This window comes from Oncorhynchus mykiss, chromosome 8 (genome assembly GCF_057628025.1).
Source record: "Oncorhynchus mykiss isolate SJ-2025 chromosome 8, ASM5762802v1, whole genome shotgun sequence".
NCBI lineage: Eukaryota > Metazoa > Chordata > Actinopteri > Salmoniformes > Salmonidae > Oncorhynchus > Oncorhynchus mykiss.
This window is the reverse complement of record NC_143029.1, coordinates 38,001,587-38,015,290: the sequence shown is the minus strand read 5'-3', so window position 1 is coordinate 38,015,290 and position 13,704 is coordinate 38,001,587. Positions and strand designations below refer to the sequence as shown.

Here is a 13,704-nt window from a genome sequence, read left to right as displayed (position 1 = left end):
GACTGGCACGGAGATTTGTCTTCCAACAAGACAATGATCCAAAACATAAAGCAAAATCTACAATGGAATGGTTCAAAAATAAACATATCCAGGTGTTAGAATGGCCAAGTCAAAGTCCAGACCTGAATCCAATCGAGAATCTGTGGAAAGAACTGAAAACTGCTGTTCACAAATGCTCTCCATCCAACCTCACTGAGCTCGAGCTGTTTTGCAAGGAGGAATGGGAAAAAATGTCAGTCTCTCGATGTGCAAAACTGGTAGAGACATACCCCAAGCGACTTACAGCTGTAATTGCAGCAAAAGGTGGCGCTACAAAGTATTAACTTAAGGGGACTGAATAATTTTGCACGCCCAATTTTTCAGTTTTTGATTTGTTAAAAAAGTTTGAAATATCCAATAAATGTCGTTCCACTTCATGATTGTGTCCCACTTGTTGTTGATTCTTCACAAAAAAATACAGTTTTATATCTTTATGTTTGAAGCCTGAAATGTGGCAAAAGATCGCAAAGTTCAAGGGGGCCGAATACTTTCGCAAGGCACTGTATATAGTTATAAACATACTTAAACATGCTCATGTCAATTGTACTGTATTATCCAGAAAGCCATATGTATTGATGCACTTTAACATTAGAATTATGATAACATGGTAAATCGAAACCCCTACTATCACCGTCCCCATAATAGCGATACAACCCAAATTTAGAATGACAGTCCTTCGTGCTTCACTTTGAGTCTATCACGCAAATGCAAGACCCTCAACTTAGTGGTTTGTTAATGACAGATCGGTGGCTCAATGCATTTCAATCTAAATCACAATAAGCTTCCTAGTGTGTAGACCTCCAAAATAAACATGATACCCCAAATAAACAGTTTAGGGCAACCCTAAATCAATTTACAGGCACAGTTGACCACCCCCTTCCTTCCTGGCAATCTTCTTCTGCAATTTCTTCATGTTCTGTTTCAGATAGTGTTTCAGTTCGTCAGTTCGTTTCAAAGTGGATGGCCCTTGATAACGTCTCTCACCTGGGCCGCCACTGTCCTTTACAGCCCATTATGTCTTGCCCATTTTCCCACCAGTACACCAGCAGCATGAGAAAAGTCTCTCCATGCTCCCTCCACATGGACCCATGTCGCACTCCTGAGAGAAAAGACATGAGAGAAAAGGCAGTTAATAGCTACGACTGGATGCTGTGTACAGGTTGTCGGCTTGGACTCAGGTCTCACAGTAGAATTGGTGAAGGGTAAGGTCATAGTGAACACATTTTTCGCCAGAAGAGAGGAGAGAAGGAAGGATGGAGGAATGAGGTTTATTAGAGAGGAAAGAAAAAAAGCTCCAGTAAGGATACAATAAGAGGATAGTGTGAAGGCTGGGTGGGAAGAACAGAATCTAACAGCTCATTAACGTAGCCTAACTGCAAACTGCATAAACTCCCCTGCTAACAACAGCAAACTGACCTAGATACAGTAATGTACCAGTCTCTGTGACCAGGAACCACAACACCGCACATCGACTGAGATGTTCACAGCAGGGATAATTAACCCTGAGGGACAGAAGTTGCCTCTGTAGTCTAAACCTCCAGTCTGAGTTGTCATCTTGTTTGTTTCACGCCGTACCCGTACCATATTATGGTACTTTCATTCACATTTGGGTGGAATGTTTTGGAATTAAATGATTCCCTCCATGCTTATTCCCTCCCGATTGCGATAATCCTCCAGCTGGATTTCCGGAAAACCTGGGTTTTCCAGAAAATGTTCTGTTACTTTGCAACCCTAATGCTAATATGTCCCATTAGATTAGCATCACAGTCGTTGAGGCCAGGCAGCTGGTTGGCCTTAACATGGACCCTGTGGTCTGTGTGGAGATTGGGGACGACAAGAAGTACACCTCCATGAAGGAGTCCACTAACTGCCCCTACTACAATGAGGTAAGTGCATCTCTCTCTCTCCCGCTCTCCCTCCCCTCCCCTCCCCTCCCCTCTCTCTTCTACATTGTGTATAATTGAGTAGAAAAAGTGGAAAGAGAAGCCAGTTTCAGTTCAGAGGCTCCAGCACCAGCCTGGCTGTGTTCAGATCAAAGCCTCTGCTCTGGGCTCAACAGGAATCCTTTCTGCCTTGAGCTATGCACATTACACTCTTCTTTCACGAGAGGGAGGCTGAGCAAAACGTCAAAGCATTATTCAGTTGGTGTCCTGATCCTGCTAGACATTAGTCTGTAATAATTCCCCTTGTATTCGATTCAATTCACCCGGACGTGAATGGATTCAGCCAATGCTGAAAGAATGTTCATTTGATCATTGTTGGTTGTATTCTGTTAGTTATTCAACTCAAGCATTAGTGATGGGGGGGGTGGGGGGGGGACAATACAGTTACAAATCGGGGTATTATTTTGGACGATATATCATGTCGTATTGTTTTGGCAATATCGCAATATTATTATTTTAATTTTTTTTCCTTCATAGCCTGTTCTCCATCTTCTTTCTAAATAGGGAATGTATTTTCAGCAATTTTATTTCCATGGCTAATCAAAACTCATTTTCTCCATGGCTCTCTCTTGTCCCTCTGCACCAGACATTATTTATGGATCATCGAATTGCATTGAAATCACTGTATCGAACCGCAATACATATAGAATCGTGAGAATCATGAGAATCGCAATACATATCATATCGGCACATAAGTATCCACATACTGTCCACAATGTCTATACACCACATATACAGTAAATATATTCCTACTCCGGACTCCAACGCTGCTCATACTAATATTTCTTAATTCCATTCTTTTACTTTTAGATTTGTGTGTATTGTTTGATATTACTGCACTGTTGGAGCTTGGAAAACTAGCATTTCACTACACCCGCAATTCATGATTCAAAATACACTCCGACATCTGAGCTACCTTTTTTGCAGGTGCATGGTAACAGTTGACAAAAAAAGAAGAAACGAAGGCCTTGAGGCCGATACGTAAAGCTTATTAAAGAGCAGTGATACTAGCAAGAGCAGTGTGCGGGTTTCTTTTTCTCTCTCACTACACAAACACATTAACACCTGCTAAATATGCGTACGCAACCAATACAATTTGATTTGCTTTTATAATATCGTACCGTGAGGTCCCTGGCAATTTCCCCAGCCCTATCAGGCATGTAGAAACGTGTTGTGTGGCACGACCAATGAATCCTTCAGGGGTCGATTCATTCAATTCAACCTTTGAATCTACTAAACTCAATGGAATGATCATACAATACATGAGTCATTTGACAGAAAGTGAGGCTACTGTATCTGTCACATCACATTATGCCTCTCTTCTCCCCACAGTATTTTGTCTTTGACTTCCACGTCCCACCAGATGTCATGTTTGACAAGATCCTGAAGCTCTCAGTAAGTGGCTCTTCTACACACACACACAGACGTTCAATCGTTCTCTTTATAGTAACAGCCTTTGAGCTTGAAATCAACATTTTATCCTTCTCCCACACACTCTTACTCCTTACCCTTTCTCTCTCTCTCTCTCCTCTCCTCTCCTCTCCTCTCCTCTACTCTCCTCTCCTCTCCTCTCCTCTCCTCTCCTCTCCTCTCCTCTCCTCTCCTCTCCTCTCCTCTCTCTCACCAGGTGATCCACTCTAAGAACCTGCTGCGGAGTGGCACCTTAGTTGGAACTTTCAAGCTGGATGTTGGCACAGTCTACTCCCAGCCTGGTAAGTGGTAAGGTCCTGTGACTGGCACATGGGTGATGTTGATGGTTGCCGTGGTCATATTTAGAATTATTTTAATTCCTGTAAGTGGTTGAAAGAATGATTGATTTTTGGATTGATACTTGTCTGTCACAGAGCATCAATTCTACCACAAGTGGGCCACACTGTCTGACCCTGATGACATCACGGCCGGCTGCAAAGGTTACATCAAGTGTGACATCGCCGTGGTGGGGAAGGGGGACAACATCAAGACTCCCCACAAGGCCAACGAGACAGATGAAGACGACATAGAAGGGTAAGAGAATGTTTTATTCTGGCAATATAATGTTGTAGAAGGGTTATACAATGTTTAGGGGGGTCAGGGGTTAAATAAAAAAGTCTGGAGAATGTTAACAAGGGGTTACGTTGAGACAAAATCAGGCGTACAACTGTTTTTCAACCTTTCGTTTCTGGTCAGGAACCTCCTTCTTCCGGAGGGTGTTCCCTTGGAGAGACAGTGGGCACGATTCTACGTGAAGATCTACCGCGCTGAGGGCCTTCCCAAGATGAACACCAGCATCATGGCCAACGTTAAGAAGGCCTTCATAGGGGAGAACAGAGACCTGGTGGACCCCTACGTACAAGTGCTCTTCGCCGGACAGAGAGTAGGTCCACTACAGCCACCCACTACTCAGGAGGTCCTGACTTCTCCATACCATGAACCTGAAACTGTCTTATTGAAACTGTTTGTTTTATATCTTTACTTTACATAATGGATCACATTCCCATTATAAATACAGTATACATTTGCATAATATGAAGTGTCAGTGTAAGAGTTGAACGGGTGTCAATCCAGGCGTATGTTGATGTTATTTCCTCCAGGGGAAGACGTCAGTCCAGAAGAGTAGTTATGAGCCGATCTGGAATGAGCAGGTGGTCTTCACTGAGATGTTTCCTCCGCTCTGCAAACGCATGAAGGTCCAGATAAGAGACTCCGACAAAGTCAATGACGTCGCCATAGGAACACACTTCATTGACCTGCGAAAGATCGCCAATGATGGTGACAAAGGTGAGGTCCTATATGCCCCCAACCATAGCTCAAAAGTAGAATATTGCCAGGACATTGGGTCAATCCAATCTTATTGTAGCACATTAGTCATTTTGGTAGTCAGTCGTTTTTACCAAGTCATTAGAGGGCTTTGACCCAAATGATTAAAGAAAGTCAGCAATAGTTTGCTGCTCCTGCCCGACACCACACAGGCAATAGCCTTTCTCAGGACCCTGTTCTTTGTTGAATTGTCCTGTCATCCTCCATCCCTCCTCTCCTCCCCCAGGGTTCCTGCCCACCATGGGCCCAGCCTGGGTCAACATGTATGGCTCCACCCGGCAGTACACTCTGATGGATGAGCACCAGGACTTGAATGAGGGGCTGGGGGAAGGCGTGTCCTTCAGGGCCCGCCTCCTCATCTCCGTTGCCGTGGAGATCCTGGACACCACCTCCACTGAGATTGTAAGCTCCACCGAGGTGCAGGTGGAGCCTGTCTCTGACATCTCAGAGGTGAGTGCTGATTGGGTGGTGACTATTCATTGGTTGCCATGTATGTCTGAGGTAAGTTCCATTGGCTTTTCCTTTCAAAGGGGAGTGTACATTGGCTGGCTGTCATTGACTCACACCTCACACTGCAGTACTATGTTCAAACTTTCCATTATATTTACCTTACATGACCTTTCTCATCGCCATTAATTCTGATTATGAGGCATAGGACTATTGGGAGAAACTGCCGAACTATTGAGTATCCCCAAATCTTTTCAGTTAAGATACATAAAACCCTACACGTCTTCAGCTTTGCCCTTTGACCCTGCCTATGACTTCCTGACCTCGCCGTAAACAGTCAGTGGTTAGATGTCTCCATTCTGTTGTTATACTGCATTGCAATGACATTATATTGCTGTTAAAGTTGTTAGCTGGCCGTTAGGGAAATCAGTAAGCAGTGTTACCCCAGGCTAAACATTAGCTTTCCCAACTGTCCCCTAGCTGTCTCTTTGTTTAGCTAATGCCTCCCTAATGTCTCCCTTGGGTGCAGTAAGTTGTTCATATCAGTTTGACTATATGCCAGGTGCAGGTGTAGCTACCACCCCTTAGCCTAGAGGAGAGGGAGGGAGAGAGGGAGAGAGATTAACGAGGCAAACCCTAACGTGCTCAACATCTCAATCAGTACTAAACAATACATTGTTTGATTAAAAAGAGAAACCTGGGTGTCGGTAACTGAGACTGTATTTGTTTATTTAGCATACTGGGTGGTGTGTGTGTGAGTTTAAGGTCAAATGGGGGTTGGTTCTACCTTTCATTTGTATTCGGTTGTTTACTTTGTCTTCTTCATTCTGTCGTTCAGAGTGTTACAGGGAAAATAGAGGAATTCTTCCTGTTTGGTTCCTTCCTGGAGGCCACCATGATCGACAGGAAGATCGGCGATAAGCCAATCAGCTTCGAGGTCACAATAGGTAAGTACTACACTTTGTCTAAAAAGAGAGTACTCAATGATTTGTATGTTTGGCATGTAAATAACACAAACAATAACACAACCATAAAATTCTACTACTTTATTTTCCCCATTTCCTTCTCCCAGGCAACTACGGCAACCAGATAGATGGAGTGAGCAAGCCCTCGGCAGCTAAGAAGAAGAAGAAAGAGGGAGGAGGAGGAGGAGGAGAAAGTGATGAGGAGGAGTCAGAGCTGATCCAGCAGAACTCCAGTGAGGACGAGGCAGATGATGATGGGGACCTGGTGTCTGTGTCCTCCTCCCCACCCATGAAACCTGTCATAACAGACAGGTCAGAGGGGCAGGGGTCATCAGTGGTGGTTTGGTCATGTTCCGTTAGTTCCTCCTGGGTCACCCCTAAAGCCTTAGTTCTGCTTAGAAATATTGTTTTGATAATGGGGTGTCACAACTCAAAAAAGTCAGTGTACCACTTGGTCTTCTTTATTCATAGAATAAGATACAGTATGTATACCAAAATACTCTAACATAAGATAATGGAGATAAAAAAAAATAACATGGTGCACGGTACAACATGAAAAAAAGAGAGATATGAAAGAAATCAGTTTCCATTGATCTCATTCTCTGAGGCACTCTGATAATGTCAACTCTCTTCCTCTCTCCTGTCAGATGAGAGTTGATAGGATCACATATGTTCTGCACAGCCTAGAAAAGGTTGTTTAATTTGATTTGTGCCAAACTTTAGGAACTACTTCCACCTGCCCTACTTTGAGAAGAAGCCGTGTATCTACATCAAGAGCTGGTGGCAGGACCAAAGGAGAAGACTTTACAACTCCAACATCATGGACAAGATCGCTGACAAACTGGTCAGTAATCACTCATGTTGAATGTGCACCATTGTGCAGGATAATATGTTAATTAATCCCAAATAACTCAAGGTATTACATTCTTAGAAAAAGGGGTTCCAAAAATGGTTCTTTGGCTGTCCCCATAGGAGAACCCTTTTTTGGTTCCAGGGAGAACCCTTTTTGGTTCCACATAGAACCCTTTTGTAGAACCCTTTCCACAGAGGGTTCTACATGGAACCCAAAAGGGTTCTTCAAAGTGTTTTCCTATGGGAACAGCCGAGGAACCCTTTAAAGTTCTCGATGGCACCTTTTTTTTCTAAGAGTATATTGTATCTGATGCCCTTGTTTGTGTGTTGTGTCTGACAGGAGGAGGGTCTGAATGATGTGCAGGAGATCATCAAGACAGAGACAGCCTATCCAGAGCGCAGACTCAGAGGGGTGCTGGAGGAACTCAGTACTGGCTGCAAGTGAGATAACATTACTGCTACGACAACCATAATCAATTCATAATTACTTGTTTATTTTTTTTACCTTTAACTCTCCATTGTTGGAAAAATGACCTGCAAGTAAGCCTTTCACTGTTAGTCTACACCTGTTGTTTAGTAAGTATTTGACAAATAGCATTTGATTTGATTTTGATTTGATCCTATTATGCAAAGTATCTTCTTTAAGTGTCTCTGTGTCTTTACTTTCAGTCGTTTCGTCACTTTGGCCAACAAGGACCAGAACCAGGCAGGCAGAACCAAACTGGACAAAGAGAGACTCAAGTCCTGCATGAGAGAGATGGTACAGCGCTGCTCTGAGAGAGTGATGGATAGAGTTGCTATGGTTATGGATCTATCCTTATGCAGCAGAGGGTGGGAATGTGTATAATGTCATGTCCTTCTCTATAGGAGAGCATGGGCCAGCAGGCCAAGCTGATTCGCTCCCAGGTGAAGAGGAACACAGTGAGAGACAAACTGAAGATGGTTCAGAACTTCCTGCACAGGCTACGTTTCCTTGCCGACGAGGTACAGATTCTGTTACACTCAACTTTATTTATAACACATTCCAGGTGCATCGACAGAGCAATTGATAGAGAGAGCACAGGCAACCTCAGAAAAACATTCAGCAACCTCCCGCCAGTGGATCCTAACTCTCCCTTAAATAAAACACTAGCATAATAATAACCAATCGCTTTGTACAGTTAAGAGCACCACTGTGAACTAATAAACTGTACACTCATGAAATGCCCTTCACTGTTGAAATAGTGTGCGTCCTTGTGGATATCAATGTCATCTATGTTACGCCCAGGAACTTCAGCCTGTATTGACCACTCTGTGGGTGTCAATAACACTTTGAACCTGTATCCCCTGTGCCCTCCAGCCCCAGCATAGTATCCCAGACGTGTTTGTATGGATGATGAGTAGCAACAAGCGTATCGCCTACGCCCGCATCCCCTCCAAAGATATCCTCTACTCCATCGTAGACGAGGAGACAGGCAAGGACTGTGGCAAGGTCAAAGCTGTCTTCCTCAGGGTACGTGAAGCTTCTTTGGTTCTCTCCACCCTCTGCTTCTTCTTCCAGGGATGCCTGCATGACACAATCAAGGCAGGAGCATTGGAAACACACAAATAAAAGTACCACAAACACACTCGGGAAAAAAAAAAAACACATCCCTCAGTAAAGCGTTCCTCTAACGACAATGCGGATTGCCAGAAAGGCACCAACGCGTCCAACTGTAGGGTATTGCGAAGAATATTTATGTAAGTTAGGTACAAACTTTTGCAAAAAGGGATTTATAAATGTACAGAATGCAGTGTCAGAGAGGGCCAGCCTACTTTCTGGTAGAGAATGAAGTGATGAGTGCAAAACCTGTGATAAAACAATGAGCTGATGAAAGTCCATTTACGTTAGCGTTTGCTCTTGTATGTCTGTGACGTTGCGTCTCTAGCACCCAAGCTAAGATGAAAATGTTACTATAGCTGATGAAAGTTACAAAAATGTCCCTGTAACGTCGCTGTAACGTTTGTGTCCCCAGCTGCCTGGTAAGAAGGGGTTTGGTCCAGCCGGGTGGACAGTGCAGGCTAAGATGGAGATGTACCTGTGGCTGGGCCTCAACAAACAGAGGAAGGACTTCCTGTCTGGCCTGCCCAACGGCTTTGAAGAGAACAAGGCTCCCAGGACAGGCTCATGTCTGCAGTCTTTACCCCCTATCAGTCTGGTTTATAACAGTACGTCTGTCTACAATCTGTGACCCCTACAGCACTGTATACTGTAGCTAAAGTAGGTAAGTACCCACTGGGCACACACTGGTTGAATCAACATTGAACCAATGTGGAATAGACGTTGAATTGACGTGTCCAGTGGGTAGTTGCTTTAAAAGCCAAGTTTTATAGTTACACATTCCCTCTACCCATTTATTGAAGTACGTACTCAAGTGTTGGTGGCTCACAACTGTGTATGTGAGTGTTGTCTCATCTCTGTGTCCTCTCTCTGCTCTCCTGTGTATCTGAGTGTTGTCTCATCTCTGTGTCATCTCTGCTCTCCTGTGTATCTGAGTGTTGTCTCATCTCTGTGTCCTCTCTCTGCTCTCCTGTGTATGTGAGCGTTGTCTCATCTCTGTGTCATCTCTCTGCTCTCCTGTGTATCTGAGTGGTGTCTCATCTCTGTGTCCTCTCTCTGCTCTCCTGTGTATCTGAGTGTTGTCTCATCTCTGTGTACTCTCTCTGGGCTGCAGTGAAGCAGGTATTCCAGCTGAGGGCTCACATGTACCAGGCCAGGAGTCTGTTTGCTGCAGACAGCAGTGGCCTGTCAGACCCCTTCGCCAGGGTCTTCTTCTCCACACACAGCCAGGTCACTGAGGTAAGAGAGAGGGTGTGCGTGACTGTGTGCGTATGTGTGTGTGTGTGCTGGTGTGAGTTCTTTAAAACTTTTATTTGTGTGTTTCTAGGTCCTGAGTGAGACTCTGTGCCCTACGTGGGATCAGCTGCTGGTGTTTGATGATGTTGAGCTGTTCGGGGAGGCCAGCGAGCTACGAGACGACCCACCTATCATTGTGGTAGAGGTCTACGACCAGGACACTGTGGTACGACCCTAGAGATAAGGGAGAGGGGGGACCTATCCTTGTGGTAGAGGTCTATCTATACCCATAGAGAAGCAATTGTTTTGTGGGATTCAAAGGATACAAGGATTCAAAGTACTGTGAGATCTGTGATCCCAACACGGTGTTTGTCCATATGTCCTGACTGTGTATCTGTTCTTGTCTTCATTTACCATGTTCCTCCTGTACCTCCTCATGTGGTGGATGCTGTTGGGGCTAAGTAGAGTGTGAACGCTTGAAGTAGCGCCTCTCCTGCTTTGGGCTTCTGTTTGCGTAGCAATGTAGCTAGTTAGCGGAGTCATACAAGAGGCAGGACAGGCTATTTTAAAAAGCCCTTCCCAAACTAGGTTTACCATCTGTCCATGACGTAGCCATAAGCATGGTCCTCTTGCATTCCTCCGGTAGTGGTTGAAGTTAGTAGTTGTAGACACGGTTGTGTTTGACAGCTGAAACAGTAGTTGATTAGTTTGGTTAAAGTGTTTACTCTAATAGTCATGCATGCGTCTCATAAACTGATGGAACCCATAGGGGTATGGCCCCTAGTAGGACTTCTTTTAAGTATTTTGTTAGTCTTACAGTCGCATCTTCTCTGAATAGTCCCCGCTTTTTACACTGTTTTCAGCATTACCTCTGTGCTTACACTGACCCCCAGTGGACATGACAGGAAGTACACCCCAGAAAAGTTTCAAACTTTGTTTTTCTTTCTACCGTTGGTTGCATCCAGGGCAAGGCAGAGTTCATTGGTCGTACGTTTGCTAAGCCCATCACTAAGATGTGTGACGAGCACTACGGACCCCCGAGGTTCCCCCCTCAGCTAGAGTACTACCAGATCTACCGTGGTAACTCTACCGCCGGTGACCTACTGGCTGCCTTCGAGCTGCTACAGGTAAACTGATCACACATGCACGCACATAGACACATGTGCACACACACACACACACACACACACACACACACACACACTAGGAAACTAACACATAACAAGGACACACTGAGAGCATGCCAGCGACAAGCATGAAAAGAGTTTAAAAATACACACCCGACGTACAAGCAAGAAGTTATTGGACAAATGAATCACGCAGAGAATGATCTTCTACCGATTTACTAAATGCGTGGAATATGCAACTACTGAACAGTTGTGCACACCCTTATGCATGGAACACGGTCACTAGCTAACTCTTCAGCAAATCTAGAAAAGAAAGGTCTCTTTCTCTCTGTCTTTCCTTTTCTTCATCTGCCTGTTATCCATTTCCATTTTATCTAATTGTCTGTTCTCCCACATTTATGTGTCCTCCTCTCCTTCTTCCTCTATGCCTCTTCTCCCCTACTCCCACCGTCTCCTAATCCCACGTCCACCCTGTGGTCCCTTGACCCTCCTTCCTCCTCTTTTCTCCCTCTGTCCTTCACTGAACCTCGCCCTACGACCCCCTACATTGTGCCCTCCAACCTACATACTCCGGTATCCTGCCCCTGCTCTGCAGATTCCCTATGACCATGAGGAGATCAGGAGGGCTCTGATTGCTGTCCATGACTTTGCAGTTCCTCAGATTAAGGTGCTCTTTTCACTCTTCTGCCCATCCCTCTATGGTCACTCTCTGGTTCTCACTCCAAGTGTTCTTCTGCCAATGGAAGCTGGTGGGAGGAGATATAGGAGGACAGGCTCATTGTAACAGCTGGAATGGAATAAATGAAACGTATCAAACTCATGAATTATATAGAAACCACATGTTTGACTCAATTCCATTTATTCCATTCTAGCCATGACAACGAGCCTGTCCTATAGCTCATCCCACCAGCCTCCTCCGTCTTCTGCTATGTTTTATTCTATAAAGGTGCTTTTCTCCTTTTCTGCCCCATTCATCTCTATTCAGTGTCTTGCTCTGTAACGATTCTCTCTAACGTCTGTACCTCTGCAAAACTAGGAAGAGAATCCAGGCCAAACTAGGAAGCCAAACTAAAAACTTCAGACAAACTAAGTCCTAAGTCCAAAAACTAAGTTTCAACAGCTTCAGTTGGGTCACTTTTATCTCGGAATACTGATGCTGACTGTGTTGTATATCAATTTGTACATTTCTACATGTATAATTTGTATATGTTCTTCTGTTTTTTTTAATACTTAGTGACAGCTGTTTTGTTTGTATTATTTGTTGATTTTTTTTTAACCCGGTATTTCCAGCATTATCCACTTGGTTTGCTGCTGGTCCTCTCTAATGGACTTGAAAGATGTACCGTATCTAAAAAAGGGTCAATTAGGGGCAGTTTAAGGGGAGATAACAGTATAATGGTTAAGGTGTTGGCTTGACAGGCTTGATAGTCACTGGACCCGGGTTCGAGTCCCGGTAGGGGATACCCCCAAATCCCTTATAACATACTTCCATGGTTGGTTTCAATTACTGTTGGTGGAATTAAATTCCTCTGTTTTAATACCCAATTAAAATCAAACACTCTATCAATTCATAAGAATTTGTATGACCCTTATTTGTATAAAATGGACAGAGCCCAGTCTTAAAGTCAACCAGCAGCGTTTATTCACGAGAGTACTGCCCATTACACATTTTACCACAGGTTATAAACTGAAAATGACGTCATTAGTTTCAGTACTAGCCCGTGTCATCTCCGCTCTAGTACAATGGCTGTATGGTTCTCACATGTCTCTCCCTATTAAGATAATATATGACCTAGCCAAGGTCAGCTTGTGTAGATAAGCCTTCTAGCCAGACTGGCTATAAGTTCATTCATTTCTACCATGGTACAGACAGTCATTGTTCTAATTCTTGATTATATTTACACACATTATATTCAGTACTAGGATTAAAAAGAAAATTCATACATATACAGTAACATAATAGTATTCTGATTAGTACATATACAGTAACATAATAGTATTCTGATTAGTCAGTCCTGATTGAAATGTATACATAATTAGTCATCATTGATAAAAATTCCCTTAACATATCCACCCTTTGATTAAATATTATACATCCAACCACACATGTAGTTATATTGTAATATTAAAAAGCCTATTTCTATTTTTATTAGAAATATTTCTTGTTATCAAAACATCACCTAAACATAACCCACTACTTGCATTCGCAATGACTGTTTCTTAGGCCTACATCAGAATCATAACTCTTCTTATCAGGATTTTCGTTACAATCTTCATAAAACAACAGTCTAATATTGAAACAAGATACAACCTAACCTCCCTAAATATCAAAAATGGTCTCATCAAACATAAGTTCCCCGCAAATGAAGGATCCAGATTCATCTACTTGTTCTGTAGACATCCATTCAGCACTCCACGGGTTAGAACCTGGAATCGGCTGGTACCTCACCATCTATTGTCATCGATTTCTCCAGAGTCCTGGAAATAAGGCCTCGTACACAGGGAATTAGACAACAGCCCCATAAAAGTAAAACAGTCACAAAGGTGCATGTAGCCCATAACACAGTGATCATAATATTTTTCCATTTTCCAAACGTACTATCAAACCAATTAGTCAGATAAGTATCCACCCCAGAGTTTTCTGCCAAACCGTGAGCCAGGGCAAACCAGCTGAGGCTTCGGTCACTGATTCGTCCGGAGCTGTGTTATTTGGGATGTAA

General features: G+C 43.7%; 1 protein-coding gene across 6 annotated transcripts in view; it reads left to right on the top strand.

Moving 5' to 3' along the window:
- LOC110530908 (otoferlin) overlaps positions 1-13,704 on the top strand; it is a 165,143-nt gene that overhangs the window by 120,502 nt on the left and 30,937 nt on the right. For all 6 annotated transcript variants that reach the window (XM_090243387.1, XM_090243390.1, XM_036985434.2 and 3 more), the window contains exons 9-27: positions 1,794-1,925; positions 3,315-3,377; positions 3,610-3,694; positions 3,827-3,986; positions 4,149-4,335; positions 4,553-4,739; positions 5,005-5,228; positions 6,064-6,172; positions 6,298-6,502; positions 6,914-7,034; positions 7,383-7,483; positions 7,712-7,802; positions 7,910-8,026; positions 8,382-8,534; positions 9,037-9,229; positions 9,736-9,860; positions 9,949-10,083; positions 10,823-10,984; positions 11,580-11,651. In XM_090243387.1, the coding sequence (XP_090099513.1) occupies positions 1,794-1,925; positions 3,315-3,377; positions 3,610-3,694; positions 3,827-3,986; positions 4,149-4,335; positions 4,553-4,739; positions 5,005-5,228; positions 6,064-6,172; positions 6,298-6,502; positions 6,914-7,034; positions 7,383-7,483; positions 7,712-7,802; positions 7,910-8,026; positions 8,382-8,534; positions 9,037-9,229; positions 9,736-9,860; positions 9,949-10,083; positions 10,823-10,984; positions 11,580-11,651 (2,622 nt within the window). The remainder of the gene's footprint in view (positions 1-1,793; positions 1,926-3,314; positions 3,378-3,609; positions 3,695-3,826; positions 3,987-4,148; positions 4,336-4,552; positions 4,740-5,004; positions 5,229-6,063; positions 6,173-6,297; positions 6,503-6,913; positions 7,035-7,382; positions 7,484-7,711; positions 7,803-7,909; positions 8,027-8,381; positions 8,535-9,036; positions 9,230-9,735; positions 9,861-9,948; positions 10,084-10,822; positions 10,985-11,579; positions 11,652-13,704) is intronic.